Consider the following 15653-nt stretch of genomic DNA (forward strand, 5'->3'; position numbering starts at 1 on the left):
ACTCTCGCCTTGGATTTAAACAGTTCATACTTGTTCATGTGTTCTTTAGGCATTTCAGCTGCCACCTCAGCTAAGGGTCCACTGAGCTGCGGCCTCAGCTCTACCATGTACTGGTCAGTAGAGATGTTGTACCCAAGGCAGGCCCTTTCGAAGTTTTCTAAGAAGGCCTCAGTATCATCACCTGCCTTGTAGGTGGGGAACTTTCTGGGATGGGAAGTGGTACCTGGAGAAGGATTGTTAGGGTTTGTTGGTATATTCTGCCGGGCCTTTATCCTCTCCACCTCCTCCACATGCTTCCTCTCTTTTTCCTTCTCCTCCTCCACATGCTTCCTCTCTTTTTCCTTCTCCTCCTCCACATGCTTCCTCTCTTTTTCCTTCTCCTCCTCCACATGCTTCCTTGCCTCCATTTCCCTCTTGTGGGCAGCCTCCTGTACCTCCTTCTCCAGCCGCATGAGTTCTATCTGTCTTTCATGTTCCCTTTGTTTTTCCTCAGCCTGAAATTTGGCTAATTCCAGCTGTAGTCGAGCTGCAGATTTGGTCATTCTAACCTCTCTGTTTTTAACTAACTTTACACCCGAGGTTTAGAAATAAACAAACAAAACTTGGCTGTAAAATTTTGCTGTGCTGGAATAGAATACCTATTCTCTGATAGTGACTGTCAGCCTACAGAAAAAGACAATTCCCTTGTCTCTTCTCTGGGCCCAAATTAAAGCAAAAAACCTCCAACTACTTGGAAACCTGCTTACCCAGCCCAAAGAAAAAGCAAATGGGTAGAACACACACCCCCTATTTACTTTTAGGAAGAAAAGAAAAAGAAAAAAAACTCTGGGTTGGAAGACTGTGAAGTTCCCTGCAGGAGTTAAGTACCCTGCCTCCAGGCAAAGAAAACCTGCAATTCACAAAGATAATCCCCTTTTGTCTCTGCTTGGCCACAAAGCAGAGAAAAAACAAGCTGCTTTCAGTTTCAGCTGCTTTCTGGACTTCCTTTCCTTCCGTTGTCCTTGGACTGGCCGCTACCACCACCAAACTAATACTGGTTACTGGGGAAGAGCTGTTTGGACGCGTCCTTCCCCCCAAAATACTTCCCAAAACCTTGCACCCCACTTCCTGGACAAGGTTTGGTAAAATGCCTCACCAATTTGCCTAGGTGACTACAGACCCAGACCCTTGGATCTTAAGAACAATGAACAATCCTCCCAACACTTGCACCCCCCTTTCCTGGGAAATGTTGGAATAAAAGCCTCACCAATTTGCATAGGTGACCACAGACCCAAACCCTTGGATCTGAGAACAATGAAAAAGCATTCAGTTTTCTTACAAGACGACTTTTAATAAAAATAGAAGTAAATAGAAATAAAGAAATCCCCCCTGTAAAATCAGGATGGTAGATATCTTACAGGGTAATTAGAGTCAAAAACATAGAGAACCCCTCTAGGCAAAACCTTAAGTTACAAAAAAGATACACAGACAGAAATAGTTATTCTATTCAGCACAATTCTTTTCTCAGCCATTTAAAGAAATCATAATCTAACACATACCTAGCTAGATTACTTACTAAAAGTTCTAAGACTCCATTCCTGGTCTATCCCCGGTAAAGACCAGCATATAGACAGACACAGACCCTTTGTTTCTCTCCCTCCTCCCAGCTTTTGAAAGTATCTTGTCTCCTCATTGGTCATTTTGGCCAGCGAGGTTACCTTTAGCTTCTTAACCCTTTACAGGTGAGAGGAGCTTTCCCCTGGCCAGGAGGGATTTCAAAGGGGTTTACCCTTCCCTTTATATTTATGACAGATGCCTACATGGAACTAGCACCTAGTGGGATGTTCAAAAGTGTTTAGACACCTATGGGAGTTAGGCACCTAGGTGCCTTTTGAAAACCTGCACCTGCAGGAACCTAAATACCTTTACACATATGTCCCTTAGAAACTTAATTCCTATTCTACTTTCAGTGAGACTTTGGGTAAGTTCCTAAGTCATTTTTGGAAATGAGACTTAGGATTCTACATCATGTAGGTACTTTTGAAAATTGTACCCTTTTAAAACGTTACATACTATGTCCCTGAACTACACAGAATGCAGTGTACCTCTAAGCTGTGTCCATTTTATTTTTTAAATTTAAATTTTAAAAAAGTATATTAAAACTTCCATCTTAGTCTGAGAGCCTGTGTGCCATATTTCTGACTGGAACATGTTTTAATGGGTGAGTCATAAACTTCTGAAAATAGGCACTGACATATGAGCAGGTATGATGTGTTCTGATAGCCAGTTTTTTAGAGTCACAATGCTTAGCATAACATTACTTTGGAAAAGTCCTTTACTGCTTATTTGTCCAAAATACGGATACTTGGAATTTAAGGATACTTTCCTAGAATAATAACCTAATAACCAGAAAAAACTATGAAGCAGCTCAGTAGTTGAAACCCAACACACTCCCTTTTAATGCTAAATAAGAATGTCTGAGAAAATATTTTATTGCCTTCAAACTGAATGCCGATAATAAATCACATACAGCTACTGCAGCAGTCAGTACAACTATGCAATGGAGCAGATCGTCAGCTAATATATATCAGGAGAGCTCTACTGAAGTCAATGGAACTGTACTGACTGACCCCCAAGTGAGGATCTAATATGTTTATTTCTCTTTAAAACTGAGGCAAATTTGGCACCTTTTGACTTAATCTGGCCCACATAGATGGCTTAATATAAAATAATAACCTTGTCTGGCTCATTGTCACAGAGCGGTTTCTCTGAAATTGTTTGAACATAAATTGTATGCACACCCAGACTGATCACAAATAAACAGAGGTAATTAGAATGAGAGGTTTTATTCTGTGTAGTCAGCACTTGCTCTAATACTCTTAGAACTAGATTATTCAAAGCTGGCCCAGGGAGGTAGAAACACCAGATCGCCAGGTCAGCCTGACACCCTGAATACTGTAGGGAACAGCTCTGAGGGAGGGAAGGCAGGAAATCAATGAGACTTTCTTCAGCTGTGTCCAAAGCTGTGACCGAAATTTGCCCCATTCATCCAAACTAATGAGAAGGTATGAAAAATCTGTCTAGTTTCAAACAGTGATTCATGGTATATGATATTTTACGGTGTTATGCTATTTGTATATAATCCTCATGGATTTTGATAATAATATAGTAATAATAATTGATGCTTTGTTCTTGAATAGTGGTTTTTATTCAGAGGTGATCAAGTGGTATGGAAAGTCTTATCTGAGAAGTGTCAAGTATATATGAGCAAGTGCCCTTGTGTTAACAGAGGAACAGATAAAATGTAACTTGCAGTATAATGCATATCTTATGTCTTTGAGCGTAAGCTTTCGTGAGCTACAGCTCACTTCACGAAAGCTTATGCTCAAATAAATTGGTTAGTCTCTAAGGTGCCACAAGTACTCCTTTTCTTTTTGCAAATACAGACTAACACGGCTGTTACTCTGAAATCTATCTTATGTCTGAGTCTTGCAAGACGATCCACATGAGCGGACCCCCATGAAATCTCTGAATGGAGCTCGGCTGTGGATCTTCTGGCAGGATCAGGGCTGTAGACCTCGAGAGCATCACAAAATCCAGCCTCTGGCTTGTCTTGCTAAAATTTAATTGGACAGATTACGTGTAAGAGAAAATATGACTTTCCCATGTAGGGATGTTCCGATCAGTTTCTGTATCCCCTGCATTATTTCTGTTATGTATTGTAGCTGGAAATGTCTCCAAGAAATGTGTGGGTTGTAGATAGCAGAATATTTTTTATTATTTTTATTAATAATAATGATAAAATAATATTGCTGTATTTATTTTTAATGTGGTTTCACCTAGAAGCCAGGGCCCAATTGTGCTAGGCTCTTTACAGACTCATAACAAGGAGACAGTCCCTTCCCCCAAAAGCTTATACTCTAAGGGCAAGTCTACGCTTAAAATGCTGCAGCAGCACAGCTGCACCAGTGAAGTTGTGCCACTGTAGTGTTTCAGTGAAGATGCTACTATGCAAAGGGTAGAGCTCCTCCCATCAGTGTAATGAATTCACCTCCACAAGAGGCGGTAGCTGTGTTGACGGGAGAAGATCTCCTATCGGCACAGCGCTGTGTACACCAGGAGTTAGGTTGGTATAACTGTGTTGTTCAGGGGTGTGGATTTTTCACACCCCTGAGCGGCATAGTGATACCGATGTCACTTGAGCGTAACATATGACGGAGCCACATTAAATTACTTTTTTAAATTAATTATGCAAGTCAAAGTTATCAGGCATGTAAATGGTGGAAGAGTTGTTCCTTTAACTTTTTGCAGTTTCAGTATAATTGTTACAGTAACATAAGCACTTTACAGAGACCTAGTTTAGAGCAGGCGTGGTTTTTCATAGCTCAGACAAATCTGTGCTGATACAGTGCTTCTATATTTGTCAGCATTTTTTAATAACCTGCCAAATGACTTGGTAACTGTGCCTGCCAATTATAATGTAAATTCTTCTTCAGCATTCGTTCTTTTTCTTTCACGTTAATAGAACTGACAAGGACTAAGAAAAATGCTGCTTGTGACTGTAGCTGTTCCACACAAATTCCATGACACCACTTGTACACAAATGAAAGATGCTGTACTGTTTTGTTCATCGTAAGCAAAAACTGATTTGCTCCATGTTTTGAATAATGTTCATTAAACATGATCCATCTTGATGGATTGCCATGTTTAAACCATTCAAGCCAACATTTTTGAATTTATTCTCAAATTAATGAGATGTGATCCAAGCGTAATCAAATTCATCCCTCATGCCTAGCCTGATAGTTTCCTTAAACCTATTGCATATCTAGTGACTAAGTGCCTCAAAGAAGCCGTAAATTGAAATGGGTGTGTGGGGATTAGCTTGTCAGGTAGGTACAGAATTGAATTTAGAAAGCTACAAACTTTAATTGTTTGGGAAGGGGAAATAAATATAAAGAAAATGAAGCTTGGGAAGTGTTGCATCATGGGAAATAAATACAGTTAGTATCCATGAAACTTGCACTGTGCTTATGTGTGCGTTAGATCTTACATGTGAAGAGAAAATTATGACAATAACTGGTTTTGGTCAAATTACCCTACAAGTGTGCATATATACCTGGTGGAAAAATGCAACTGCAGCTGCCATTCACAGTGCAATGAACTCCAGATTCATTACCATTTCAGATGGGAAATACAAAATTGTTGATTTGGCAGTGGCTGGCCAGAAAGCATCAGGCAGCATCTGCCAATCATTTCTTCCTCTCCCTAACCCCAGCCATTGCCAATCGACTCTACAGCACCATTACCAGAGTCAGCACTACCAAGTGGAGTGGTCTTACGCAGTCTGGTGTTTAACGTGGGACAGGGGCACCCAGCACATGACCATTCAGTACTCACACAGAAGACACTGTGGCCGTAGGCGGCACTCTCAGACAATTACCATGATTCGTAATAGCTGCTAGATGCAACGTGTGTCTGAAGGTGCCAAGCTGGTGCCCTCCAACACTTGAGGGAGTGCTGGCCAGATGTAAGATATGCTCATCTTGATCCACTCTGTCTACAAGATAGTGATGAGTTCACCACGGAAGTCCACAGACATTTTAGACCTTGGCATAGTTACTTTATGTCAGGTAAAAAGCCAGTAAGATTCAACAGCAATCTTTATAGATCTCTGTGTGCCTGTCAGCCAAGGCAATGCTTAAGAGGATGAGCGATCAATAAAAAGTGAATGGAGAAAGGTTGGCCCCCAGCTGACAGGCTATATTCAGCACATGCCAAGGGCTGAGGCATGGCACATATTGACCCAGACTTGTGAAAAACAATATGAGACACAATTAAGCAGCATAATGAGCACATTTGCCAATATAAAAAACAGGATTTTATTTTTTTCCTACAAGACATCTGTATTACATCCTACTCCTCTGTCTGTATGCTTTGTCAAAGCTACTCAGCCGCACCGTGGAAAATGATGAACTGCCTAGTCTGCCTGTGTATAGAGTGGAAAAAGAAATGATAAAAAATAAAGTCAGCCCTGCAAGTTAATTCTGTCAGCTCTGCATTTTCCTGAGCCTTGAAATTCACACCCAGATATTGAAACACAAGTAAATGTGTGTGCTTTATAGCTAGAAAAGACAGTTTTAAGGAGTGATAAAACAAGCCTTTTTAGCCAAGAGGAGCAGGCTGAGCCCTCCAGAAAGAGATAATATGTACAGTACTCTGCTTGTGTGACAGAAAATAATGTCTTCTTTGTCACTAAAGAGGCAAATAAAGCCTAAACCCACCTCACAGCCCAAGTAATCAGGCTGTGCCCTGGGGAGCTCGACAGAAGCAATGGGAAGGAATCTGCTGCTTCAGCCACAGAATGGCAGCTGTCACTCAACAGTCACCATTGCAGCCTTGGTGTTCTGAGGCTCCTGTGCTTCCTTGCCACAAGCCAGTGGATTCACGCAGACACTGCAGCAACAGCCTAGCTCATCGCATCCTCAAAACCTCCTTGCATGTTGGGATGCAAGGAGCCCCTCTGTATACAAACAGAATTCTCCTCATACCCTGTGGCAATAAGGTTTGGTTTATAGAGAACTGGAAACCTTGAACTGTAAAGGCAACTGGCCTTGTCCTGCTCAATCCTCTCAGCTTGACTGTGCTTCACTGACACTAACCCATTTAGGGGGAGATACAGAGTTGCTCCGCACCATTGGAGCTTTGGCAGGTAGGCAGAAAATGGTAGACAACTGGACTTCCCTTCACAACCTGTGAGCCAATGGCCATGGCCCCATTTCAGGTTTCTAGTAGCAATGGCTTCATGCAGGGCTTGTGCTCAAGCGAGTGCAAGGATTGCAGTTACATTTAACCTCTCCTAGAGGTCACCAAGGTGAGAGAATCCTCACACCTTCTTCCTTTTTGGAAAAATGTCACAGGAGCTGGGCACAGTCTGGCCTTTTGTAACACCTCTCCTCCTTTTTCCCCCTTGTTTTTTGCTTCCGTAAGAGCAGTGGAAAGTACTGTAATACTGTATATACCTTTAGAGGCCCTCCTCAGCATTCATGGCACATTAACCAGGAGAAACTCCCACTGAGTCCAATAGCAGTTCGTCCTCAGTAGGCAGTGAATAAGAGCTCTAGGTGTGGTCTACACTAGAAAATTAGGTCAGTTTAACTACATCAGCAAGGGGTGTGAAAAATCCACACCTCTCAATGGCATTGTTAAGCCAACCTACGTCCCCATTTAGATCGCGCTAGGTTGATGGAAGAATTATTCTGTCAACCTAGTTATTGCCTCTCGGGGAGGTGGAAGATCTCTGCTGACAGGAAAACGCTTCCTCTCGGAGTAGGTAGTGTCTACACTGAAGCACTACAGCTGGGCTGCTCTAGCATTCTAAGTGTAGACACACCTGTAAATATGGTGCATCCCTTGTATATATCTTTGTGGATCATTAGTATAAAATCAAACAGGAGAGCTGTTTATAGCTAGTAATTATTTGAATAAATGCAAAATAAAACAGCTGAATTAGACATTTGGACAGACTCAGTTGTTTAACTCTTCTGCACAGAACTTGTCTGGGCTTTTTAGAAAAAGTTGTTTACTTCAGTTCTAAAACTTATCAGACTGAAAGTGTTTTGAAGTGTGGTTTTACCAGATCATGCTTGTTTTAATTTTGCTGTTGGCACCTGATTTTTATCAATTATGAGATACATTGACTCCATTTTTCTGATGTATGAATATGTTATAGCTCTGTCAATGACATTTGCTGAAGAAATCTAGCAAATGCTAGGAAATGTTGTCTTTGAAGCTTGGCACTGATCTTTTGTTTGTCTGCTTGGATACAGTTTGTAAACCATTGTCTGTCCAGATCTACAGTTTACTACTCTCCAATTTGTCTGACAGGTAAGCTGCAAGGTGCTGCAGTTTTTTCACCAGTACATGCTGGGTTGTAACTACTTCTGGATGCTCTGCGAGGGCATATATCTTCACACTCTAATTGTGGTGGCAGTATTTGCTGAAGAGCAGCGTTTGCACTGGTATTACCTCTTGGGCTGGGGTATGTATTTTACAATTCATATCTTCTCGGTCGCTTCTTTCCAATGTTTATGGCACTTTTATACGCTAGGGACCCGATCCTGCCACCACTTGCACACATGAACTAGCTTTATTCAAGGGTGTGTATTAGAACCTAAGTTTGATCTCTTGGGAGCCTAAATTTGAACTGGATTTCATTTATTTGCACAGGACAGTGTGTGCACTCGTAATTAATACACACATGTCTGTGATAGTAGTAGTTGGTATCCTTGATGATGGTAGTCTTGGAAGAAATGGCTAAGTGTTGAACATGTAAATTTCTAACCCCCAAAATATAAGGTAATATGTCTAAGTATCTCAGAGCGATATACAGATAAGTAAGTAAACATCCTCAATGCCCTGTAACTGATGTTACAAATCCATGTGCTGCAGAGAACAGATCCAATGACAATGTAAATCACATGCACACAACCTAGGGAGCTGTGTCTAGAGTTATGCTCCTTCAGCTCCAAATATGCAGGCCTCTTCTGAGTCTGTAAAACATGTCTCTTGTCTAGGAGTAATAATAGTGGTAGCCCTCATCCTCCTCAGTTGTTTGGCCACTAACAGGCAACACATGCACATACACACAGCCAGTCCCTTACAGTGGGATGCAGACTCTTTCATTTTAAAAGTATTTGCTGTAAATTCAGCCCAGGTAAGTGGTGACAGAAAGCCCTTACCATCAATACTTTCTTTAGCTGGCTACAGATAACGAATTTCTGGTCTCATTCCAATTCTCGGTGAACGAGTGCCCAGCCCATATCACAGAACTCACTAACACATCTGGGAAGCAGCTCAGAGGTCTTTCTCATGCTTCTCATTTCAGGATTCTTTGCCCATGTCTATCTATTACAAACCCAAGAGGCAGCCGACAGAATTTACCCTGTGCTGTCCAGCACCCCCTCTGCAAGATTCATGTCTGCTGAGCTTCTTTTCATTTATGGTAGGAAGAAACCAAACCTCACCAGGAAAAAAAATTGTGGGCTTAGGTATAAACTAGATGGGACAAAAATGAGAACTGACTTGAACCTGCATCTGTTGCTCAATTCCTCCCTGACCACTTCTCAGGCCTCCCATGACAGGTTAATTTAGTTGGGGTTGGTCCTGCTTTGAGCAGGGGGTTGGACTAGATGACCTCCTGAGGTCTCTTCCAACCCTAATCTTCTATGATTCTATGATTCCTTTATAGACAGAGACAGCAAAATGCAATGCTTCGCTCCTTTCCCTGGGAGGGATCACTTAAGAGTGTGGCAGTCTCCTCAGTTCCTGAGCTATATGGGACTCAGTACTCCATGGCACACCACCACTGATCAGAAACCTTAAGAATTAAACAGAACTTAAAAGCTTCTCCCAGTTTAAGCCCCGGAGAACATCTCCATCCTGTAAATTCCAGAGTAGATAGAAATTGTCTCTCCCTTTCTTGTGAGATTAGCAACGTTCATGGGAAGGGAGGGATTTTGCATACTCTAAGATTTAAAAATGCATGGAACATTATGAGCCCTAAATAGGGGGAAGTCTTTTTATCCTTGGACAACTTCATAATTGGGGAAAGGTATGTGCAGCGTGTCTGTCAGTTGAATAGCTGACCTGTGCTAGAGCAAGAACATCGGCCTTATGAAGGCTCCACAGTTCAGAAGGTTCAGATTTATTGTGGTGGATCAGGCCCAAATAGGAGAACAGTGAAACAAACACCTTTCTTTTTGTGTCACGTTTAAATGTTTCCTTTCTACACATTAAAACAGAGTAGCCACTTAGAAAGTTCAAAAGTTGGCTGGAAGTTCTAGGGCATGGCTGCCACTATAAGACATGTCATCATGTCATTGGCCCTTAGTTTACACAGTAAATTGTTGTGTAAATTCTCATTTCATGGCTAGTGAATGTGACTCAACTGTGTTTGAAAACACTGTATATGTATACTATATAACTATAACAATAATCTGATTTCAGCGCTGTCAATTTCAGTACTAGGCGAGCTCGCTTTATTTACCAGACCCACTAAAGCAATAGTAAAACATAGCTTTTAAAGAAAAGAAAATATCTGAGAAAGTTCCCCATGCTTCCCCGTGCGGAGGTAATTAAAATAATTGAATAGGTTCTGTAATATGTTGACCCTTGAGGCAACTGTGTATTTCTAGCATGATTTGTTCGAGCAACATTCCCTTCTGAGATCCCTTTCTTTATCTGTTATTATTTCAGTGTTTTAGTAAATTACCCCTAAATCACTGGTCAGGAGAAATAGTTTCAAATGCACTCAGTTACACTCTGTTTTGCTGTTTCAAACAGCCTGAACTGCATTTAATTCAATGGGGGATCATTGGTTAGGGCCATGCTGAAACAGATTCTTTCACAATGTAACTGAAAGTGCACTCAAGCCTAACTCCATTTTGTGCCATAGCAAGAACAGGGCTCGCTTGTAGGGATTTGTCATATTTATCACTGGCTGGCTACTTTCAGATGCTTCCTAGAGGCTACAATTTGTGATTTTTCACACATCTCAATATAGGGGACAGCACATAGCTGCACCGCTCTGAGGAATGACCAAGAGAGGTTTGCCTGGTGCCTAAGGATGCACCGTCTCCCGCAGCGCTTCTTAGTTAGCCCAAGGGGTTTATGCTCTGTTTCATCTATAAGGATGGTACAGATTGCCCCTTCTCTTTCTGGTGAACCAGCGCAGCGCCATGCCCAGGTCTGGGGAAAGAGAGTTGAATCATGGTCTCATCTTCTTCCATCCCTCTCTGTGTGTTTTGCTTCCTGGAAGAAGTAAAGACCAAGCAGTCTTTATTCACTGTTTCTGTTTCTGGTTCACCCCTCCAAACTTTGTGGAACTGCACAAGGGCAGATCACAATTTGGCCTAAATTTGGAGAGTAACATTGGAAATTAAAGCTAGTTAAATTTGAGCTTGCTGAACTATAATATACTAATGAAAACTTTCAATTGTACCTAAAGATGTACATTTGAATGTGTAGAGCCAAGTTCTCTGTACATATGCACCTAACAGAATAATAAAACACCACTCTCACCATGTGTAGCACTGCACCTATACATTTTTCACGTAAATCCCTGGTTTTAAATTTTGGTATTACTAAGTGGCTCCATAAAAATGGGATCTGGAGCTACGTTCTTCCTGCTTCTTCTTCTGCATTATTGTCATTAAAAAGATTCTGCAACAGGAACATCACTAATATTGTGGTTAGTGATGCATGAAACAGAAAAAGATCCAGTTTGATGTTCATTGACTCTGCAGTCCTAACTGTAGTGAAAAATTATTTTGGCAGCTGAGTAAGTGGATATCTCTTGAAGACCCCCAGGGAGCTGATAACAGTGACCAAAATGACATCATATTGACATGGTCACTTTTCTGGCCATGAGCATTCTTTGAAGGTGAACCGAACAAAGCTTTGCTTGCCAAGGCCTGAGTTCAGGTCTCTGTGTTTCTCCTAAAAGCACTGATGAGGTCACTGGCGCTTAAAGCAAGCAATCCAAAGAGCTACATTCCTCCTGACTATAGAAAGGAATAAAACTGTTTTTCAACTAGTTCACTTTGAAATGTATTAATTTTAGGGCTGTCAATTAATTGCAGTTAACTCATGCGATTAACTCAAAAAAATTAATCGCAATTAAAAAAATTAATCCCGATTAATTGCAGTTTTAATTGCACTGTTAAACAATAGAATGCCAATTGACATTTATTAACTATTTTTGGATGTTTTTCCACAATTTCAAATATATTGATTTCAATTATAACACAGAATACAAAGTGTACGGTGCCCACTTTATATTACTTTTGATTACAAATATTTGCACTGTAAAACTGACAAACAAAAGAAATATTGTTTTTCAATTCATCTCATACAAGTACTGTAGTGCAATCTCTTTATCGTGAAAGTGCAATTTACAAATGTAGATTTTTTTTTAGTTGCATAACTGCACTAATTAACCAAACGATGTAAAACTTTAGAACCTACAAGTCCACTCAGTCCTACTTCTTGTTCAGCCAATCACGAAGAGAAAAAAGTTTGTTTACATTTATGGGAGATAATGCTGCCCACTTCTTATTTACAGTGTCACCTGAAAGTGAGAAAAGGCATTCACATGGCACTTTTGTAGCCAGCATTGCAAGGTATTCATGTGCCAGATATGCTAAACATTCATATGTCTCTTCATGCTTCAGCCACCATTCCAGAGGACATGTGTCCATGCTGATGATGCCTGTTTAAAAAACTGCGTTAATTACATTTGTGACTGGACTCCTTGGAGGAGAATTGTATGTCTCCTGCTCCATGGTTTTACCCACATTCTGCCATAAATTCCATGTTATAGCATTCTCGGATGATGACCCAGCACATGTTGGTCATTTTAAGAACACTTTTACTGCAAATTAAACAAAACGCAAAGAAGGTACCAGTGTGAGATTTCTAAAGATAGCTACAGCACTCAACCCAAAGTTTGAGAATCTGAAGTGCCTTCCAAAATCTGAGAGGGACGAAGTGTGGAGCATGCTTTCAGAAGTCTTAAAAGAGCAACACTCCAGTGCGGAAACTACAGAACTACATTCTACCACCAAAAAAGAAAATCAACCTTCTTCTGGTGGCATCTGACTCAGATGATGAAAATGAACATGCATCATCAGCATGGACACATGTCCCTTGGAATGGTGGGTGAAGAATGAAGGGACATATGAGTCTTTAGTGCATCTGGCAAGTAAATATCTTGCGATGCTGGCTACAACAGTGCAATCAGAACATCTGTTCTCACTTTCAGGTGGCATTGTAAGCAAGAAATGGGCAGCATTATCTCCTGAAAATGTAAACAATGTTTGTCTGAGCGATTGGCTAAACAAGAAGTAGGACTGAGTGGACTTGCAGGCTATACAATTTTACATGTTTTATTTTTGAATGCATTTTTTGTACGTAATTCTACATTTGTAAGTTCAACTTTCATGATAAAGAGATTGCACTACAGTACTTGCATTAGGTGAATTGAAAAATGCTATTTCTTTTGGTTTTTTTACAGTGCAAATACTTGTAATCAAAAACAATTATAAAGTGAGCACTGTACACTTTGTATTCTGTATTGTAATTAAAATCAATATATTTGAAAATGTAGAAAACAACCAAAAATATATAAATAAATGGTATTCTATTATTGTTAACAGTGTGATTAATCGCAATTAATTTTTTTAATCACGTGATTAATCTCGATTAATTTTTTTAATTTTTTAAATTGCTTGACAGCCCTAATTAATTTATAAATATAAAGTCTACAAACTTAGGATCCTCCACAGTGTGGTAACCTCCACTGTGTGGTGGGCGGCAAACAAATAAATTCACATGAAAATATGGCTTTCGGGTGTGCAGAAAAAGGAATGGTGACTAGAAGGTGCACTAGCTTATCACTACAGAGCTGCTGGCAGCCCCATGGCAGCAATTGGTTACATATCAAAAGGGAGCGGCCAGCTAGAAAGTCAGAGATTTGGCTGGCAGTGCTAAAGCGAGGCATCACTAAGACATGACACCGTAGCAGTGGCCTTTAGTTTGGTAATTAGCACAGCTGCTGGACTGTGGTGCACCAAAGTTGTTGTAAAGAGACCGCTTCATGCAACAAAAATAAGTCTACTCACAGGACTAAGGGTTGCGAAGTTGCTGCTTTATTTAAATACATTGCAACAGAGTGTGTGGAGCAGTGAGGGGAACTCCCACTCAGTAAACAGGAAGTAAGGGAGCGTGACCCCAACCCATAATACTCTGACTGACCTAGTTAAACCCTTGATGACTGGTTCACTACTTCTAAGGTGCTAGTGGTGGGCCAGTGTAACTCAGAGGCAAGCACTGATGGTGATTCAGTCGCTAGGCCCCCTAAGAACTAGCACAGATGGGTTCCAATCACCACTCAGACACTTAGCTAAAGAGAGAGAGTATTTTCCCAGGGATGGCAAGAAAAGCAAAGGTTGCAAATACCCTCGCTATGGAGGCTTAAATACTTACAACTCAAAGGAAACAATAGCAGATCTTATTTGGGCCCCTGGGTTAGTCCAGCAGAGAGTTCGGACTCTTCAGGCTTAGTGCCTGGGGTGCCCTCTTCAGCCCAGTCTTCTATTCAAAGCAAATAGGAACTTGCAGGTTTCCAAGCCAGGATCACTTAATGGTATCTCTTTTATTGGGTCCCCTCTGTACTGGCTTCCTTCCCAGTCTCTGCTGCTTCCTCACAAGTCCCTCACAGACCTGCACCCAGCAGTCACACCTTGAGCTACACAGTTGCTGGTGGTTTCTCCATGCATCCTGCTTCCTTGCTGCTCCTGGCTTGACATGCCATTGCTGTTTTTCCAAGAACCAGGACACATCCTAGGTCAGGGTCTTTCCATGTTTCTGGGCCCCTTCCACACACATGGTCAAGGGAAGGGGTTGTACAGAGTTGTTGGATAAGGTCGTTTCCTGCTTACCAGGTCCATCACAGTTTACAAAGTAAAATGTTGTATAAATTAATGTTATCATTTTAGCAAACCTCCCCTTTTCATGGTTCTTAGCCTGTTGGAATGGGAAGTAACATGCAACCAGAGGGAAAGGCTTGATTACTGAATCACCACGCTGTTAATGGTGGGGGTGGGAAACTAGTGTGGCATGGATTTCCCAAGATTCAAGGGTTTGGAGGCAGGATTCTCAAAAAAAACCCCGGATGACTAGAAAACATCAAGCCTGCTCCTTCGGTCTAGGAAGAGAATACAGCATGGCAGGTTTCCACACCTTCAGCCTCGTACAAGTGGTTCCCTCTGCAGGATTGGCATAAAAAGAAAAATGGGCCCCCTACAGCAGTCTGTAAGTGCAGTATCCTCCCCTTTCACATCAAAAGAGGACTTACGTGAGCTGATATGGGGATAGGAAGAGTCAGGATTTCTACCATATCCTCCTTACTAATGATAGACATGTGGAGTAGGGCCATCTGAATGTACAGTATCTGGGAATCTGCAGGATTAGCAGAGTAAACACTCCAAGATTTCACACGCTTGTAAGACTCCTGGCTCCACTCTATACATTTTCTAGGGCCTGGGCCTCAGCCTCAGTAAAAGCAGCCTGGTTGCTGTATTGTCATTTATTGCTCCATCACCTGGCACGCAGAATAAGTTACTGCTGCACTATTCAGTGGGGATTTACATATCAAGGAACCCTGCTTTCCAAAGGGAATACTTCACCTAGAATATCATGCTCCCTCTCTCTACTCCCCAGTGTGGCTGGCCATTCCCCCTTTCCCTGCATATATTTCAACATGCCTGGAGTGACTGACAGCAGCTTTGAGCTGAGATGGTAGCAAGACACTTCTCCATGGCTGCTTTTGACAGAAGTATCACAATTACTCTCCTCTACATCTCACAACTGAGAAAGCCATATGACTCAAAGTCAATTATTATATTATTATTATAAGTCTTTTGTCAAAGCTTTGAATTCCCATTTATACGTGATTTTTAAAAAGAAGAAATGTTATTTTAAGTGTCACATGAAATGCATGCCAAAAAATATGAAGGCTGATGTATACCGTTAATCATTGTAGGGTTTCCTTTAGTGCCAGCATCTATTCACGCTGTTGCAAGAGCCAAATACTTCAATGACAAGTGAGTATGAGT

The 15653-nt window shown here is 41.2% G+C and overlaps 1 protein-coding gene across 1 annotated transcript in view; it reads left to right on the forward strand.

The window, feature by feature from the left end:
* The window catches only part of CALCR (calcitonin receptor), a 278935-nt gene that overhangs the window by 222194 nt on the left and 41088 nt on the right, over nt 1-15653 (forward strand). The window contains exons 8-9 of the mRNA XM_084620901.1: nt 7864-8017; nt 15581-15641. Of these exons, the coding sequence (XP_084477027.1) occupies nt 7864-8017; nt 15581-15641 (215 nt within the window). The remainder of the gene's footprint in view (nt 1-7863; nt 8018-15580; nt 15642-15653) is intronic.

Source organism: Lepidochelys olivacea (assembly GCF_965140295.1).
Source record: "Lepidochelys olivacea isolate rLepOli2 genome assembly, chromosome: 2".
Classification (NCBI taxonomy): domain Eukaryota; kingdom Metazoa; phylum Chordata; order Testudines; family Cheloniidae; genus Lepidochelys; species Lepidochelys olivacea.